At 43.3% G+C, this 14474-nt stretch overlaps 1 protein-coding gene across 3 annotated transcripts in view; it reads right to left on the bottom strand.

Moving 5' to 3' along the window:
- Positions 1-14474, bottom strand: part of LOC106580171 (glutamate receptor ionotropic, delta-2) — a 605308-nt gene that overhangs the window by 23462 nt on the left and 567372 nt on the right. For all 3 annotated transcript variants that reach the window (XR_001322822.2, XM_045704300.1, XM_014160933.2), the window contains exon 14: positions 1609-1775. Coding sequence is in view for 2 of the 3 variants with exons in the window: in XM_045704300.1 (XP_045560256.1) it covers positions 1609-1775 (167 nt within the window). In the remaining variant the exon portion in view is untranslated. The remainder of the gene's footprint in view (positions 1-1608; positions 1776-14474) is intronic.

The following is a 14474-nucleotide window of genomic DNA, read 5'->3' as shown; positions in this document are numbered from 1 at the left end:
CCCAAATTTTGTAACATAATCTGATTACCTTCACTTACTTTTGGATGACTTTTTAAGAGGCATTAGAAGACATGACGGATCCCTCAAACACATTTGTTGTGTCATCATAGTGGTCTCTGACTTGTGGTCTGACTTGCTTAGGTGGAACAAACTTAAACTTGCGCCTTTTTTCAACTATGAATTTTATGTTATTAAGAAAACAGAAAGGTGTCTTAATGTATTATTTTTCTCGCAAACAACCTTTATGAATTTAAAAGTAAAAGAAGAGGTAATCATCTAGTTTTTCAAAAGTATCTAATCTAATTACAATATTTTAGCTGGTAGCGTAATGGATTACAGTTACAGATTACATGTAATCAGTTACTCTCCAAGCCTGTGATGATAGTGGGGAACACCATGGAGAGTGAAACATTTGTCTCCCAGCCACTGCTGGGAGACAAATACAATTTCTCCATCATTTCATTGTTGTGCTTCATTGACTTGTGTAATCCAAAAAGTCAGAAGAAGTCATGTTTCCAAAACAATTTTGTCTCAGTAATTTCCCTTGCATTGTTTGGGAACCATAGGGAACACTTTTAGTAAACTGGTTTATTTTAAAATGAGTTTGGAAAGCGCTCCCCAAGAGCCTGACAATGTCCTGGAAGTAATGACAAGGAATTAAATAGGACTGTCAATTAATAACTTGTTTACTTTAACAACCACCATTAGTGGGAATATTCTGCAGTTGTGTGCATCAGTAGACAAAGAGGTGCAAATAGAATAAACAGAAATACTGAATCACACGCTGAGACTCATACACACACGCACACACAGGAGCACCAGATGCCCACCCACATGCACGGACATACACATGCACACAAACACACGCACGCACACACACACACACACACACACATATACACTTGTTCATTCTAAATACAAATTCAGCTTGCATCTGCCTCTTGACGGCATGAAGGATCCACTCTTCGTGTGTATAGAAATCAAAAACAAGTGCAGTAGCACATCATTACAGGTGGGTGGGGCACTTGAGCATGTCATAATGATTGAGCTTTACTAGATTCCCTTGTCAGTCATATTTAAGGTCATTTCTGATAGACAAGTGATTTAGCATTTTGTCTTGGTGCACTTTGTCAAACTATCAACCACCTATAATTCCATCACAACATTTGATGTCCTTTCACAAATGTCCTTTCACAAATTGACTTGGACAAACTCCAGTCCACTGAACAAAGGTGACATTTCACTGAAAGTCCATACAGCAGTTGACTTCAAAAACAGAAACGACTAAATCCTTCTCACACTGTAGATGTGGCAATGGTGTAGTTAGGGTAGCCTGTATGTATGCACACTGTATTGCCTGCTGCTTGTACACTGAATAGTGTACTGTATTAACACTTTTTGCAGCTCTGTGTGGCTCAGTCGGTAGAGCATGGCACTGTTTACAGCATGGTTTGTTGGTTCGATTCCCTCTGGGGCCACCCATACAAAAAATATATGCATGCATTACTGTAAGTCGCTTTGGATAAACCTGTTGAATAAATAGCATATATTATATTACTTGTTCTAAGCATGTATTAGCACTTATAAAGCCTTAAATGTTCAACGTACCTCTGGGAGAAGATGTCCCTGTATGGACTGCCGTGCTGCAGGGCGATGCCGTAGCCCCGGTCTGGTGCCTTGTTCCCCACAGTGTAGAAGGAGCAGTCCTCATCGTTGATACCCACATACTCCAGCACTGCCACATCCCACACAAAGGCAAAATGCCCGTACTTCACCTGAGAGAAAAGTAGAAACATAGAAATATAATTACTGAGTGTATCAATGAGGGTGCAGTCAAATTGTTGTGGTCTGATGGGCTACGCCCTTTATTGTAATTCTATTTCTAGAGGTAGAAACAGATATAGAAACACATAACACTATACAAGCTATTATTTGACACTCCAGTCGAGCGATGGTAACATGATTGAACATGAACATTAACCATGACAATTTTGTTGCAGGCATTGTGGAGTAGGGTAAAGTGTTGCCCCTAGACACTGATCTTTGGTCAGTTTTATATTTTACCCAGTAATAGTCAGTGTCATGATTGTTTTTCTTGTTTTATTGTAAATGGTCCCTGTCAATTGAACAGAATAAATGAAAAACAAAAAGACATACGTGATTAGCCTACCCTGTAATTGGAATATAATTTGAACACTTTATGCACTTTCAAATGTGTGTATTGCCATTTTTATCTCTAATAATGTCCAACATCTATTGCGCAATCGAAGGGAAGAAAGTGTTGAGATTCCTATTGATTCTTAATCCATTTCAGAGGAGAACAGGAAAAAGGGGGGGGAAGTAGCTAGGGTTGCAAAATTCCATGCAGGTACCACAAAGTCTTCGCCTTATTGTTGTGATTCCAAGAAGAAAAAAAATACTATAAATACACTAGTGGAAACATTGAAAAAAGAAAGGGACCATGAGGAGTGCAGCCTGCCTGGAGGAGCCATGGCAATCAGAAGGGCCCAGTGACTCTAATTGTGCCAAGATAATTATTAAAAGCCGTTTTCGTCAAACACAGGGCGTCTGGTGAATCCTAATCACAGCATTGTTTATTCCCGGAAATATGACTAAATAAACCACTAGATTCATAATCACAAAATGATTACCATCTGTTCAACTCTCCGCCTCCCTCCCTCTATGCTCAGAGAAAAACGCTGGTGTCGCTTAATGTTGTTTACGTGATATATGCTTGTTGTTATTCTGTTATTGGTTGTAGAGCATTTTTTGTTGTTGCATCATTTAAAAGGTGATGGCCTCTAAACTGATTTGTAATTACTGCAACATGAGTGTACAGAACGTTTAATGCTAACGTTTTATGAATCCCCTTGGTTTTGCGACTTTAAAGGACCTCCCCCCAGAGGAAGTTGCCACCACAATTTCAATTTCCTGTCCTAGACATGAAATGCACATTTAGGTTCCACCTCCAACGAATGACAAAGGCTGTTTATACATATTCAAGGATTGGGAATGAGAATTTCCACGTGGAGTTGATAAACATCAACAAATACGGCACTGATAGTTGTCAGTGTAGCTAGCTAGCCTGTTAACCTTAGCTAGCTAGCTAGTTATCTTGCCAACCTTATGTAGCTAGCTAATGATATCTGTTGTTGCTGGTTTTCTTTTACACCGTATTCAAAAGATTAGTCAGCTGGATTTGCCATAAGCATTGATTTAGGGAAAACTTCGCCACAGATGGAAACCACTGGCCTATTTTTGATGTCACAATCTATTGTTATCTCTGACATAGAAATAGTTAGAACGAATAAGAAGGTAAGATGGATAACTATTGAAAGATAGCTGATATGTGTTTTTCTACATTGTAATGGACATGGTGCAACCTTTGTAGGTTGCTGGCATCCAAGCCAGCCCATGGTTCTCACAGGGGAAGTGAAATGATAGGTTACAATGACTTTTCTAGTGATCATGCATGCTGCAAATGACATGTAACTAACTATAAGTTCCTTACATTTTCTTTTGCGGGTGCCTTTTCATTATCTGAATAGACACTTGCGGTTGCCAGCTAACATTACCCCAATCAAAGCAGTGGTGTGTGTAGTGAAGCAAAACTTATGTGGCCAAAACTATTCATCTTGGGGCAACGGGGGGATATATATATATTTTTTTAATACAGACTAGCTCAAAAATAAGTGAAAATTGACAAATGATCCATTGGATTATGATCATTTTCAGGTAAAAAGTGGATACAAGGCTGTTTGGCTCATCTCAGTCACGAAGAGGAAGAACTTTGCAGCTGTTTTTGATGAATAAACAATGCCATGCTGGTGGGTGGTAACATTCAAATAAAACCTAGCCCTGAAATGAAACGTAGGCTGAAAATATTTGTATTTCATATCATAGGAAAAGACACCGCATTCACACGGATTTGCACGAAGTAGACAGTTCGGATTTGTCACTTCAAGCCCATATATAATCATACTTTGACTAAAGTGATGACTTATTAAATTGTTGTGCAACATCATGGGTAAGCTCTGGCCATCATCTTTCAGCTTGAAAAAAGTGGATTTCTACTGGAGTGGGGATTTAAACACAAGATACTGTAGCCTACACTGATACATAGAGAAAAAGTAAATACAGAACATTAAAACCACAATAAACCCCCAAAAAATTCAAGTTTGGGGTTATTAAATACTGTAAATCACAATCAACTCCAACACATAAGCAAAATAATTTTCAAAAGGGCGAACTCTCCCTTTCGGAACATACTATACTGCTTTAGATTGCTAACTGCGTGTTTACCATACAGTAAATTATTTTGAGATCTGTTAATAATATTTTTGGAACATTTTGCTCATTTATAAGAACTACCATGTTGCCAACTACCAGACAGAGGCATTGGGAGAACAGGCTGGAGCTATAGTAGGCCTATGCATCCCAAATGGAACCCTATTCCCAATATAGCACATTATTTTTAGTAGTTCATTATATAAGGAATAGGGTTCCATTTCTGACACAGACTTCTCTGTGGCTTGTTCAGCTCATGTTCTGTAGCAGACTTCAAAAGACTGAAACACTTAACGACATGTTCACCAAGGGGAGGAGATTCAACGACTAACCACACACAAATAGGGGCACTTAATCTTGCTTCCTTACACTTTTTTATTTTGTATTTTATTTGATTAGGATCCCCATTAGCCGACGCCAATGATGACAGCTAGTCTTCCTGGGGTCCAATACATAACAAAAAACATTATGGACATAAAGACTTTACAATTCACATATATTTAAAAAACATTAACATAGACATTACAGACCTATATATTTGCATGTATATATAAAAAAATACAACCAAAAACACACAAAGAAAATAAGCAATACAACTAAAGAATAATAATGTGTGGGTGTGCATAGAATGTGTTTTAGAGTGTGTGTGTGCATCTACCAGTTACACATCAATATCAGTACACGCACACAAAAATGAGGTTGCATGGGGAGAGGCGTGGTGCTGTGAGGTGTTACTTTATTTGTTTTTTGAAACCAGGTTTGCTCTATATAAGATGGAAGGGAGTTCCATGCAATCATGGCTCTACATAATACTATACATTTCCTTGAATTTGTTCTGGACCTGGGGACTGTGAAGAGACCCCTGGTGGCATGTCTGGTGGGGTAAGTATGTTTGTATGAGCTATATGCAAGTTCATTACACAGACCATTTGGAATTTTCAACACATTCATATTTCTCACAAAAACAAGAATTGATGCAGTCAATCTCTCCTCTACTTTGAGCCAAGAGAGACTGACATGCGTACTGTTGACATTCGCCCTCTGCGTACATTGAAATGCAAGACGTTCTGCTCTAGTTCCTTCTTCGCAGCAGTTGACCATATCACTGGGAAATAGTCAAGATTAGATAAAACTAGCGACTGCAGGAATTGTTTGGTTGACTGTGGTGTTAAAAATGCTGAGCATCTCTTTATCACAGACAAAATGCTCCCCATCTTTACAACAATTAAATCAATAAGCCTTGCCCATGACAATTTACAGTCTAAGGTGACACCGAGAAGTTTAGTTTTCTCAACTTGCTCAACAGCCACATCATTCATTGCTAGATTCAGCCGAGGTCTATAACTTAGGAAATGATTTGGACCAAATACAATGATTTTAGTTATAGACATGTTCAGGACTAGTTCATGACTAGCCACCCATTCCAAAACTGACTGCAACTCACACATACTGTATATAAAGTGGTATTTTCTACCAATCAGTTTAAGTTCATTTGAAGGGGCTAATATTTAGGGTTTTATCTCTTGGTTGTTACATTTCTAACATGGTTGTTAGAGCTTGTCCTTTGTTTTTTTTTTCATGTCTGGTCTCAAATGTAAAAACGTAGAAGGTTCCAGAGGTTAACAACTAGGTATTGCAATCGAGGATTCATGAAACTGTGTCAGACTTAAGGGCAGATTTACACAATGTGGGTGCAAGCAACAACTTTTTTCTACGGTAGTGTTGTCAAGCGTCGTCTCAGTTCAGAGAAAGGTCTGGCTACCTGAGACAGACCAAGTTTTTCTTCAGGTACAGTCTGACCTTTCAGACTACAGCTCCCTTCTCTCTCCTCTTCAGAGAGCCAACAATCTCTCTCCCAACCTCCCTCCCTTCCCTCCCGGCTGGCTCAACCCTCTGTTTGCACTGATGTAGCTTCATCTCTAAAAGCCTCTCTCAACATGCCAGCTCACAACTGTCCCTCGCCACCTTCCAGCTCCCTCTCCAGGCTCTCTCTGCATCTGCTGAGATGCCTCCTACTCCCTCTCTCTCTCTCTCTCTCTCTCTCTCTCTCTCTCTCTCTCTCTCTCTCTCTCTCACTCTCTCCATCTATGCATGTGTTTGTTTTCAAGGAATCAGGAAGCATTTTGTGGTAAAACCACAATGAGTTTTTACTCTGATAATTCTCCACTATGGTTGGTCTCTGGGATCAGTGGAGATAGTCTTTCCCAGCAGTACCTCTCTCGCGGTGGTGGGCACCAGTTGGCACACAGGTGGCATTCCCGCCCACCGCATATGCGCTCGACGGTGACAGCGGTGACAGACCGATGCTGTGTGTGACAACTTCTCCTCCTGCACTTGTTTTTCGCCTTAATTGGCCTTGAGCTGTCATTAATTCTCTTTGTTTCCTTAGGAAAATATAAAAAGCAATTAATAGTCTATCACCAACAATATGCAAATCTGCAAAGCAATTTCCAAAGACGGGGATCTGATAACAAAACCCAGAATAATTAGAAACAGATGTTGGAGAAACAGTCCAGGACAGCTCACTGGGCTAGAACTAAAATGCTTTTGCTAATAGGATCTGTCATGAAAAAAATATCTTTACATTTTTCTTTCTTTCCTGCTCAGTTGTTTCAAAAGTATGTACTTTTGTCTTTTGAAATATGTAATTGTGTTCGTTTCAAATGAAATCATGTTACAAATGAAATCACGTTACAAATGAAATCATGTTACAAATGAAATCATGTTACAAATGAAATCATGTTACAATGGATGGGTTCACATGAAATAGGCTACCCACTGGACCACCTGCTACAGTATGGTGCATGCTGGGGAGAGCGGAGTAAACACAATTACTGGATTGGTGAACATGCCTTGCTGCCTCTTCTCCCTTACAGAGTAATTTGACAGAGGAACATAAGGGGCCTGGTGCAGGAACCTCACAAGGCTAATGTAACATGGCAGCCTAAGCCACCCACCTCCTTTTGGCAGGGTAGTCACCTCCTGCTTTTCAGAGGGAAACACTTTTGTCAGGGGAAAATATTGGGTTAATTTGAATTTACCAGAATGTTTTATTCAACGAGGTTGGACACTTCTGAACTGAAAGAAACGGTTTACTTTATATCCAATGATTTGGACTGCACTATTTTGATCAAGCTCCCTCTAAGAAACAGGTGTGTGTGTGAGGATATGAACATTTGTGATTGTGAAGATGGGTGGGAAAAGTCTTTATCTGTTATTTTCAGGGAAAACATTGGGACAATAGCCCGGTGTGTCAAAGAGTGCTGAATTTCAAAATAGGGCCCGGTAGCTATTCAACATCCAACTGCACAATCATCTAACCTCAAAATTCCTCTTCCCAATCCACGGACCCCCTGATCGAGGAATGATCTTCCCCTCAATTTTAATCTATGTATATCGGAATAAAAGGTTAACACCACCATCTAATCACAAAACCACGCTTGAAATGTATTTAGCATTTACGCTACATTGTTTCTTTGATCTTTTCAGCTAACACGTAGGTAAAAGTAATCTCACTAAACAGTGGGGGAGGGATCTGAGTCGTCTCTCTAATACCCAACAAAGAACAGGAGCACATAATCTGAGCCAAACAGCAGAGCAACAATGAGTTTTACCTAAGAGGATTTGGTTATTGATTTGACAAAGGAAGTAGGGTTTAACCGCTGCATAAACCCGTTATGTTTTTTTTATTACTTAAACAACTGAGACGTTGCAAAAGTGACATAATTACAACGTTGTCGACTTTGAACACACACTACTTGGCACAAGCCATGAAATTGCATTGCTGCTAGTTCCTCAAAGGGGGTTTCTTAGCCTCAAACGCCATTTGTCATCTTCTCTCCGCTGCAGAGTTAATTGCATAATATTCGACTTGTGCTGAACAAAACAAATCAACGCGAGGAAAGAAATACAGAGCCCCCTATGCTTTGTTAGGAACTTTTGGTAGCATGACTTACCCTTGTTAAAGCCATTCGTCAGTTGAATGGGCCAGAGGCGTAGCATCTTCTTCTTCTCTCCCTCTTTCCCTCTCTCCCCAGTATCACTATTTCATGTCTGAGACAATTCATAGGGCTCCCTCTCTCCAAAAGAATGACAGCACCCTGACACAGACGGCAACTTTATCAAAACAGTCGGTCGACATGCAATGAGTGAGGTGCCTCGCCCAGACACTGTGGCTTCAGTCACAGCTCCGGTGGGGCCACCTATTCATCGACATTAACAGGCCTGTCTCATCTATGAAGTGATTCAAATGTTCATCCTCTCTCCCTCCCTCCTGCAGCTCTCAGCAACACAGCTCACCACAACTGAGTCATGACCTTTCAAATAGGCTCACACCAGTGGATCCGGCACCACGCCACGCCACACACTTGGTACTGTTGAGCTGTTCTCTTTGTTTACCAGCACAGATAGTGGAAACATGCTAAAGCATGACTTTTTGTTATTTAACTAGGCAAGTCAGTTAAGAACAACTTATTATTTACAATGACCGCCTACCCCAGCCACACCCTAACCCAGACGACGCTGTGCCAATTGTGCGCCACCCTATGGGACTCCCAGTCACAGCCGGTTCTGATACAGCCTGGAATTGAACCAGGGTCTGTTGTGATGCCTCTAGCACTGAGATGCAGTGCCTTAGACCGCTGCGCCACTCGGATTTAATAATGATACTTGAGACTCATGGGTTTCGTCCAAAATGGCAGCCTATTCCCTATATAGTGCACTACTTTTGACCAGGGCCAATTGGGAATAGGGTGTCATTTGGGACACAACCATAGGTGAAGGTACTTCGGACGCAGCAGCCGGTGGCCCTCTGACAGTGAATCAGCGCCCCCCCATCTCTCTATCTCTCTCCCTCTGTATTATCTGGTGTTGTGACAGTGTTTGCCCCTACACAGCTGTGACTTCACTTCCTGACAAGAGGGGTCAGGACACTGACAACATGGGCAGGATGTGACGATACCAGGTGAATCTCAAGTTTCAAAGTTTATTAGCCATGTGCAGATGATATAAAAGTGTAAAACAGGACAGTGAAATTCTTACCTTGAGAGCTCGTCGTTCTGGCCTTGAGGAAGGAAGTTAACCCACTGTTCCCCAGGCGCTTAAGGCAGGCCCCCGCACCTCTCTGATTCAGAGGGGTTGGGTTAAATGCGGAAGACACATTTCAGTTGAATGCATACAGTTGTACAACTGACTAGGTACGTATCCCCCTTTCCCCTTTCTCCTTTCTTTCCAACAATGCAGTGATAATAATAATGCAGATAATAAAAATAATAAAAAAATAGAAACACGGGAATGCAAGTACAAATTAGTGGATTCGGCTATTTCAGTTGCTGACAGGTGTATAAAATTTTATACACAGCCATGCAGTCTCCATAGACAAACATTGGCAGTAGAATGGCCTTACTGAAGAGCTCAGTGAAGCGGCGTTGCCGTGCCTTCTTCACTCTGTTCTGAGGCAGAAGCAGCACTGTCGTGCATTCTTCATGCTGTTCTGGTGCGAGAGGACCATGTTAAGTCCTCAGTGATGTGGACACAGAGGAACTAACTTCAAGCTCTTGACCTTCTCAGCAGTGGGCCGTTGATGTGGATGGGGGTATGCACCCCCCTGTTCCCTGTAGTCCACGATCATCTCCTTGTTCTTGCTGACATTGAAGGAGAGGTTGTTGTCCTGACACCACACTGCTATTTCTCTGACCTAACTGTAGGCTGTCTGATCGCTGTTGGTGATCAGGCTTACCACCGTTGTGTCATAAGCAAACTTAATGATGGAGTTGGAGTCATGTGTGGCCACACAGTCGTGGGTGAACAGGGACTACAGGAGGGGGCTAAGCATACACCCCTGGGGGCCCCCGTGATTGAGGGTGTCGGTGTGGTTGCCTACTCTCACCACCTGGGGTCGTCCCATTATGAGGTCCAGGATCCACTTGCAGAGGGAGGTGTTCAGTCCCAGGATCCTGAGCGTGGTGACAAGCTTTGAGCGCACTATGTTGTTGAACACTGAGCTGTAGTTGATGAAGAGCATTCTCACATGCAGTGCCTTGCATAAGTATTCACACCCCTTGGACTTTTTCACATTTTGTTGTGTTACAACCTGGAATTAAAATGTGCACTGCTCAAAAAAATAAAGGGAACACTAAAATAACACATCCTAGATCTGAATGAATGAAATCATCTTATTAAATACTTTTTTCTTTACATAGCTGAATGTGCTGACAACAAAATCACACAAAAATAATCAATAGAAATCCAATTTATCAAGCCATGGAGGTCTGGATTTGGAGTCACACTCAAAATTAAAGTGGAAAACCACACTACAGGTTGATCCAACTTTGATGTAATGTCCTTAAAACAAGTCAAAATGAGGCTCAGTAGTGTGTGTGGCCTCCACGTGCCTGTATGACCTCCCTACAATGCCTGGGCATGCTCCTGATGAGGTGGCGGATGGTCTCCTGAGGGATCTCCTCCCAGACCTGGACTAAAGCATCCGCCAACTCCTGGACAGTCTGTGGTGCAACGTGGCGTAGGTGGATGGAGCGAGACATGATGTCCCAGATGTGCTCAATTGGATTCAGGTCTGGGGAATGGGCGGGCCAGTCCATAGCATCAATGCCTTCCTCTTGCAGGAACTGCTGACACACTCCAGCCACATGAGGTCTAGCATTGTCTTGCATTAGGAGGAACCCAGGGCCAACCGCACCAGCATATGGTCTCACAAGGGGTCTGAGGATCTCGGTACCTAATGGCAGTCAGGCTACCTCTGGCGAGCACATGGAGGGCTGTGCGGCCCCCCAAAGAAATGCCACCCCACACCATGACTGACCCACCACCAAACCGGTCATGCTGGAGGATGTTGCAGGCAGCAAAATGTTCTCCACGGCGTCTCCAGACTCTGTCACGTCTGTCACATGTGCTCAGTGTGAACCTGCTTTCATCTGTGAAGAGCACAGGATGCCAGTGGCGAATTTGCCAATCTTGGTGTTCTCTGACAAATGCCAAACGTCCTGCACGGTGTTGGGCTGTAAGCACAACCCCCACCTGTGGATGTCGGGCCCTCATACCACCCTCATGGAGTCTGTTTCTGACCGTTTGAGCAGACACATGCACATTTGTGGCCTGCTGGAGGTCATTTTGCAGGGCTCTGGCAGTGCTCCTCCTGCTCCTCCTTGCACAAAGGCGGAGGTAGCGGTCCTGCTGCTGGCTTGTTGCCCTCCTACGCCCTCCTCCACGTCTCCTGATGTACTGGCCGGTCTCCTGGTAGCGCCTCCATGTTCTGGACATCACGTTGACAGACACAGCAAACCTTCTTGCCACAGCTCGCATTGATGTGCCATCCTGGATGAGCTGCACTACCTGAGCCACTTGTGTGGGTTGTAGACTCCGTTTCATGCTACCACTAGAGTGAAAGCACCGCCAGCATTCAAAAGTGACCAAAACATCAGCCAGGAAGCATAGGAACTGAGAAGTGGTCTGTGGTCCCCACCTGCAGAACCACTCCTTTATTGGGGGTGTCTTGCTAATTGCCAATAATTTCCACCTGTTGTCTATTCCATTTGCACAACAGCATGTGAAATTTATTGTCAATCAGTGTTGCTTCCTAAGTGGACAGTTTGATTTCACAGAAGTGTGATTGACTTGGAGTTACATTGTGTTGTTTAAGTGTTCCCTTAATTTTTTTGAGCAGTGTATTTAATTGTGATTTACACAGCATACTTAACACTTTGAAGGTGCAAAATATTTTTTGGGGTGACACAAAAGTTAATTAAACAAAAACAAAAATTGTCCCAAAAATTCACCTCCCTGAGTCAATACTTGATAGAAGCATCTTTTGGCGGCAATTACAGCTGTGAGTCTTTTTGGTTAAGTCTCTACCAGCTTTGCACATCTGGATCCTGTTATTTTTGCCCATTCTTTTTGGAAAAATTGCTCAAGCTAGGTTAAGTTGGTTGGGGACCATTGGTGAACAGCAATTTTCAAGTTTTGCCACAGATTTTCATTCAGATTGAGGTCTGGGCTTTGACTGGGCTATTCTAAGACATTTAGATTCTTGTTTTTAAACCACTCCAGTGTAGCTTTGGCTGTTTGTTTAGGGTCATTAACCTGCTGCAAGGTGAACCTCCGCCCCAGTCCCAGGTCTCTTGCCGACTGAAATAGGTTTTCCTCTAAAATGTCCCTTTATTTAGCTCCATGAATCTTGCCCTCAATCTTGACCAGTTTCACAGTTCCTGCCAATGAAAAGCATGCCCATAACATGATACTGCTACTAGGGCTGTTGTGGTGACCTTATTACCGCCACACCGGCAGTGATGAGTCATGACTGCAGTCAAATTCCACGTGACGGTCACGGTAATCTCCTTTTATACACTCTGGACATGCTTTGGTAGTACCCAACTTGCTAACTACCATCAGGTCCTTATGGCCTGATACTCAGGCTCTATTGTCCCTCCATCAGGTCCTAATGGCCTGATACTCAGGGCTCTATTGTCCCTCCATCAGGTCCTAATGGCCTGATACTCAGGCTCTATTGTCCCTCCATCAGGTCCTAATGGTGCGTGGAGCCGGTACAGGTTTCACCGGACTGATGACGCACACTTCAGGGCGAGTGCGGGGAGCTGGCACAGGATGTACCAGACTGGGGAGGCGCACTGGAGGCCTGGTGCGTGGAGCCGGTACAGGTAGCACCGGACTGGTGACACGCTCTTCAGGGAGGGTATGGAGTGCTGGCACAGGACGTACCAGACTGGGGAGGCGCACTGGAGGCCAGATGCGTGAAACCGGCACAGACTTCACCATTTACATCACATTTACGTCATTTAGCAGACGCTCTTATCCAGAGCGACTTACAAATTGGTGCATTCACCTTATGATATCCATAAGGTGAATGCAGACTGCTGACAGACTCTTCAGGTCGAATGTTGAGCAGAACACACTTGACCAACATCTCTCTCCTCTCTCTCTCCCCCAACTTCTCCATCGCCTCCCTGACGGTCCCTGGCTTTTCAGGGCGAGTGCGGGGAGCTGGCACAGATGGCACAGATGGCACCGGACTGGTGTCACGCTCTTCAGCACGGCTGCGCTGCAGCATACTGCTCGCCAAAGTCATTCTCTGATATCCCTCCTCACACTGCTCCATCGACTCCCAGGCGGGCTCTGGCTCTCTCCTTGGCTCGGCCGACCACCCCTCGTGCCCCCCCCCAAAAAAAAAAATCTTGGAGTTTCTGTGGCCGCGGTTCCCGGGGTCGTCGCTGTCCTTCCTGAGTCCTCTGCGACTCCCACCAAGGAAGGGTCTCACATCCTCCCATGATTTCTTCCCAGGTCCAAAACTGTCACGTTAGTCGTACAGAGCGGACCAAGGCGCAGCATGAGTTGATTTCCACATACTTTATTATATAGTGAAACTACCAAAACCATAAACAAACATAAAACGAACGTGAAAGCCGTAGTGCTAAACACACTAACACAAACAATATCCCACAACCCAGCTGGGAACAATGGAGAACTTAAGTATGATCCCCAATTAGAGACAACGAAAATCAGCTGCCTCTAATTGGGAACCATACCAAGAGCACCAACATAGAAATGAAAAGACTAGAACACCCCCTAGTCACGCCCTGACCTACAACACCATAGAGAACCAAGGGCTCTCTATGGTCAGGGCGTGACACTACCGCATATTATGCATGGCAGAAAGACATCAAACAAAACTGATTTAATATGTCTTTGGTACATAATAGCCTATACTCCAAAATTAAACACATTTTAGTAATCGCCTTTGAGTGTGTACTGTATTATTATGCATACTGGATGGACTGATTACCTTATGCTACGTGTGAACTGTATTATTATGCATACATCAATACAGACCACAGGTCGGGCTTCGACCCCTGGTATCATATAAACACACATAAGACATGGAAGAATGCATAGAATTGCAGGAAATGAGCTTTAAAACACCTGGGCTCCCGAGTGGCGGAGCAGTCTTAGTCACTGCATTTCAGTACAAGAGGTGTCACTACAGTCTCTGGTTCAAATCCAGCTGTGATTGGGAGTCCCATAGGGTGGTGAACAGTTGGCCCAGTGTTGTCTGGGATAGGCCGTCATTGTAAATAAGAATGTGTTCTTAACTGACTTGCCTAGTTAAATAAAGGTTACATTTAAAAGAAATAACTGCAACATGTTCTCTCCGCCAA

The sequence above is a fragment of the Salmo salar genome, chromosome ssa20 (assembly GCF_905237065.1).
Source record: "Salmo salar chromosome ssa20, Ssal_v3.1, whole genome shotgun sequence".
Taxonomy (NCBI): Eukaryota; Metazoa; Chordata; class Actinopteri; order Salmoniformes; family Salmonidae; genus Salmo; species Salmo salar.
Note: the sequence above shows the minus strand (reverse complement) of the source record. Positions and strands in the feature narration are given on the sequence as shown.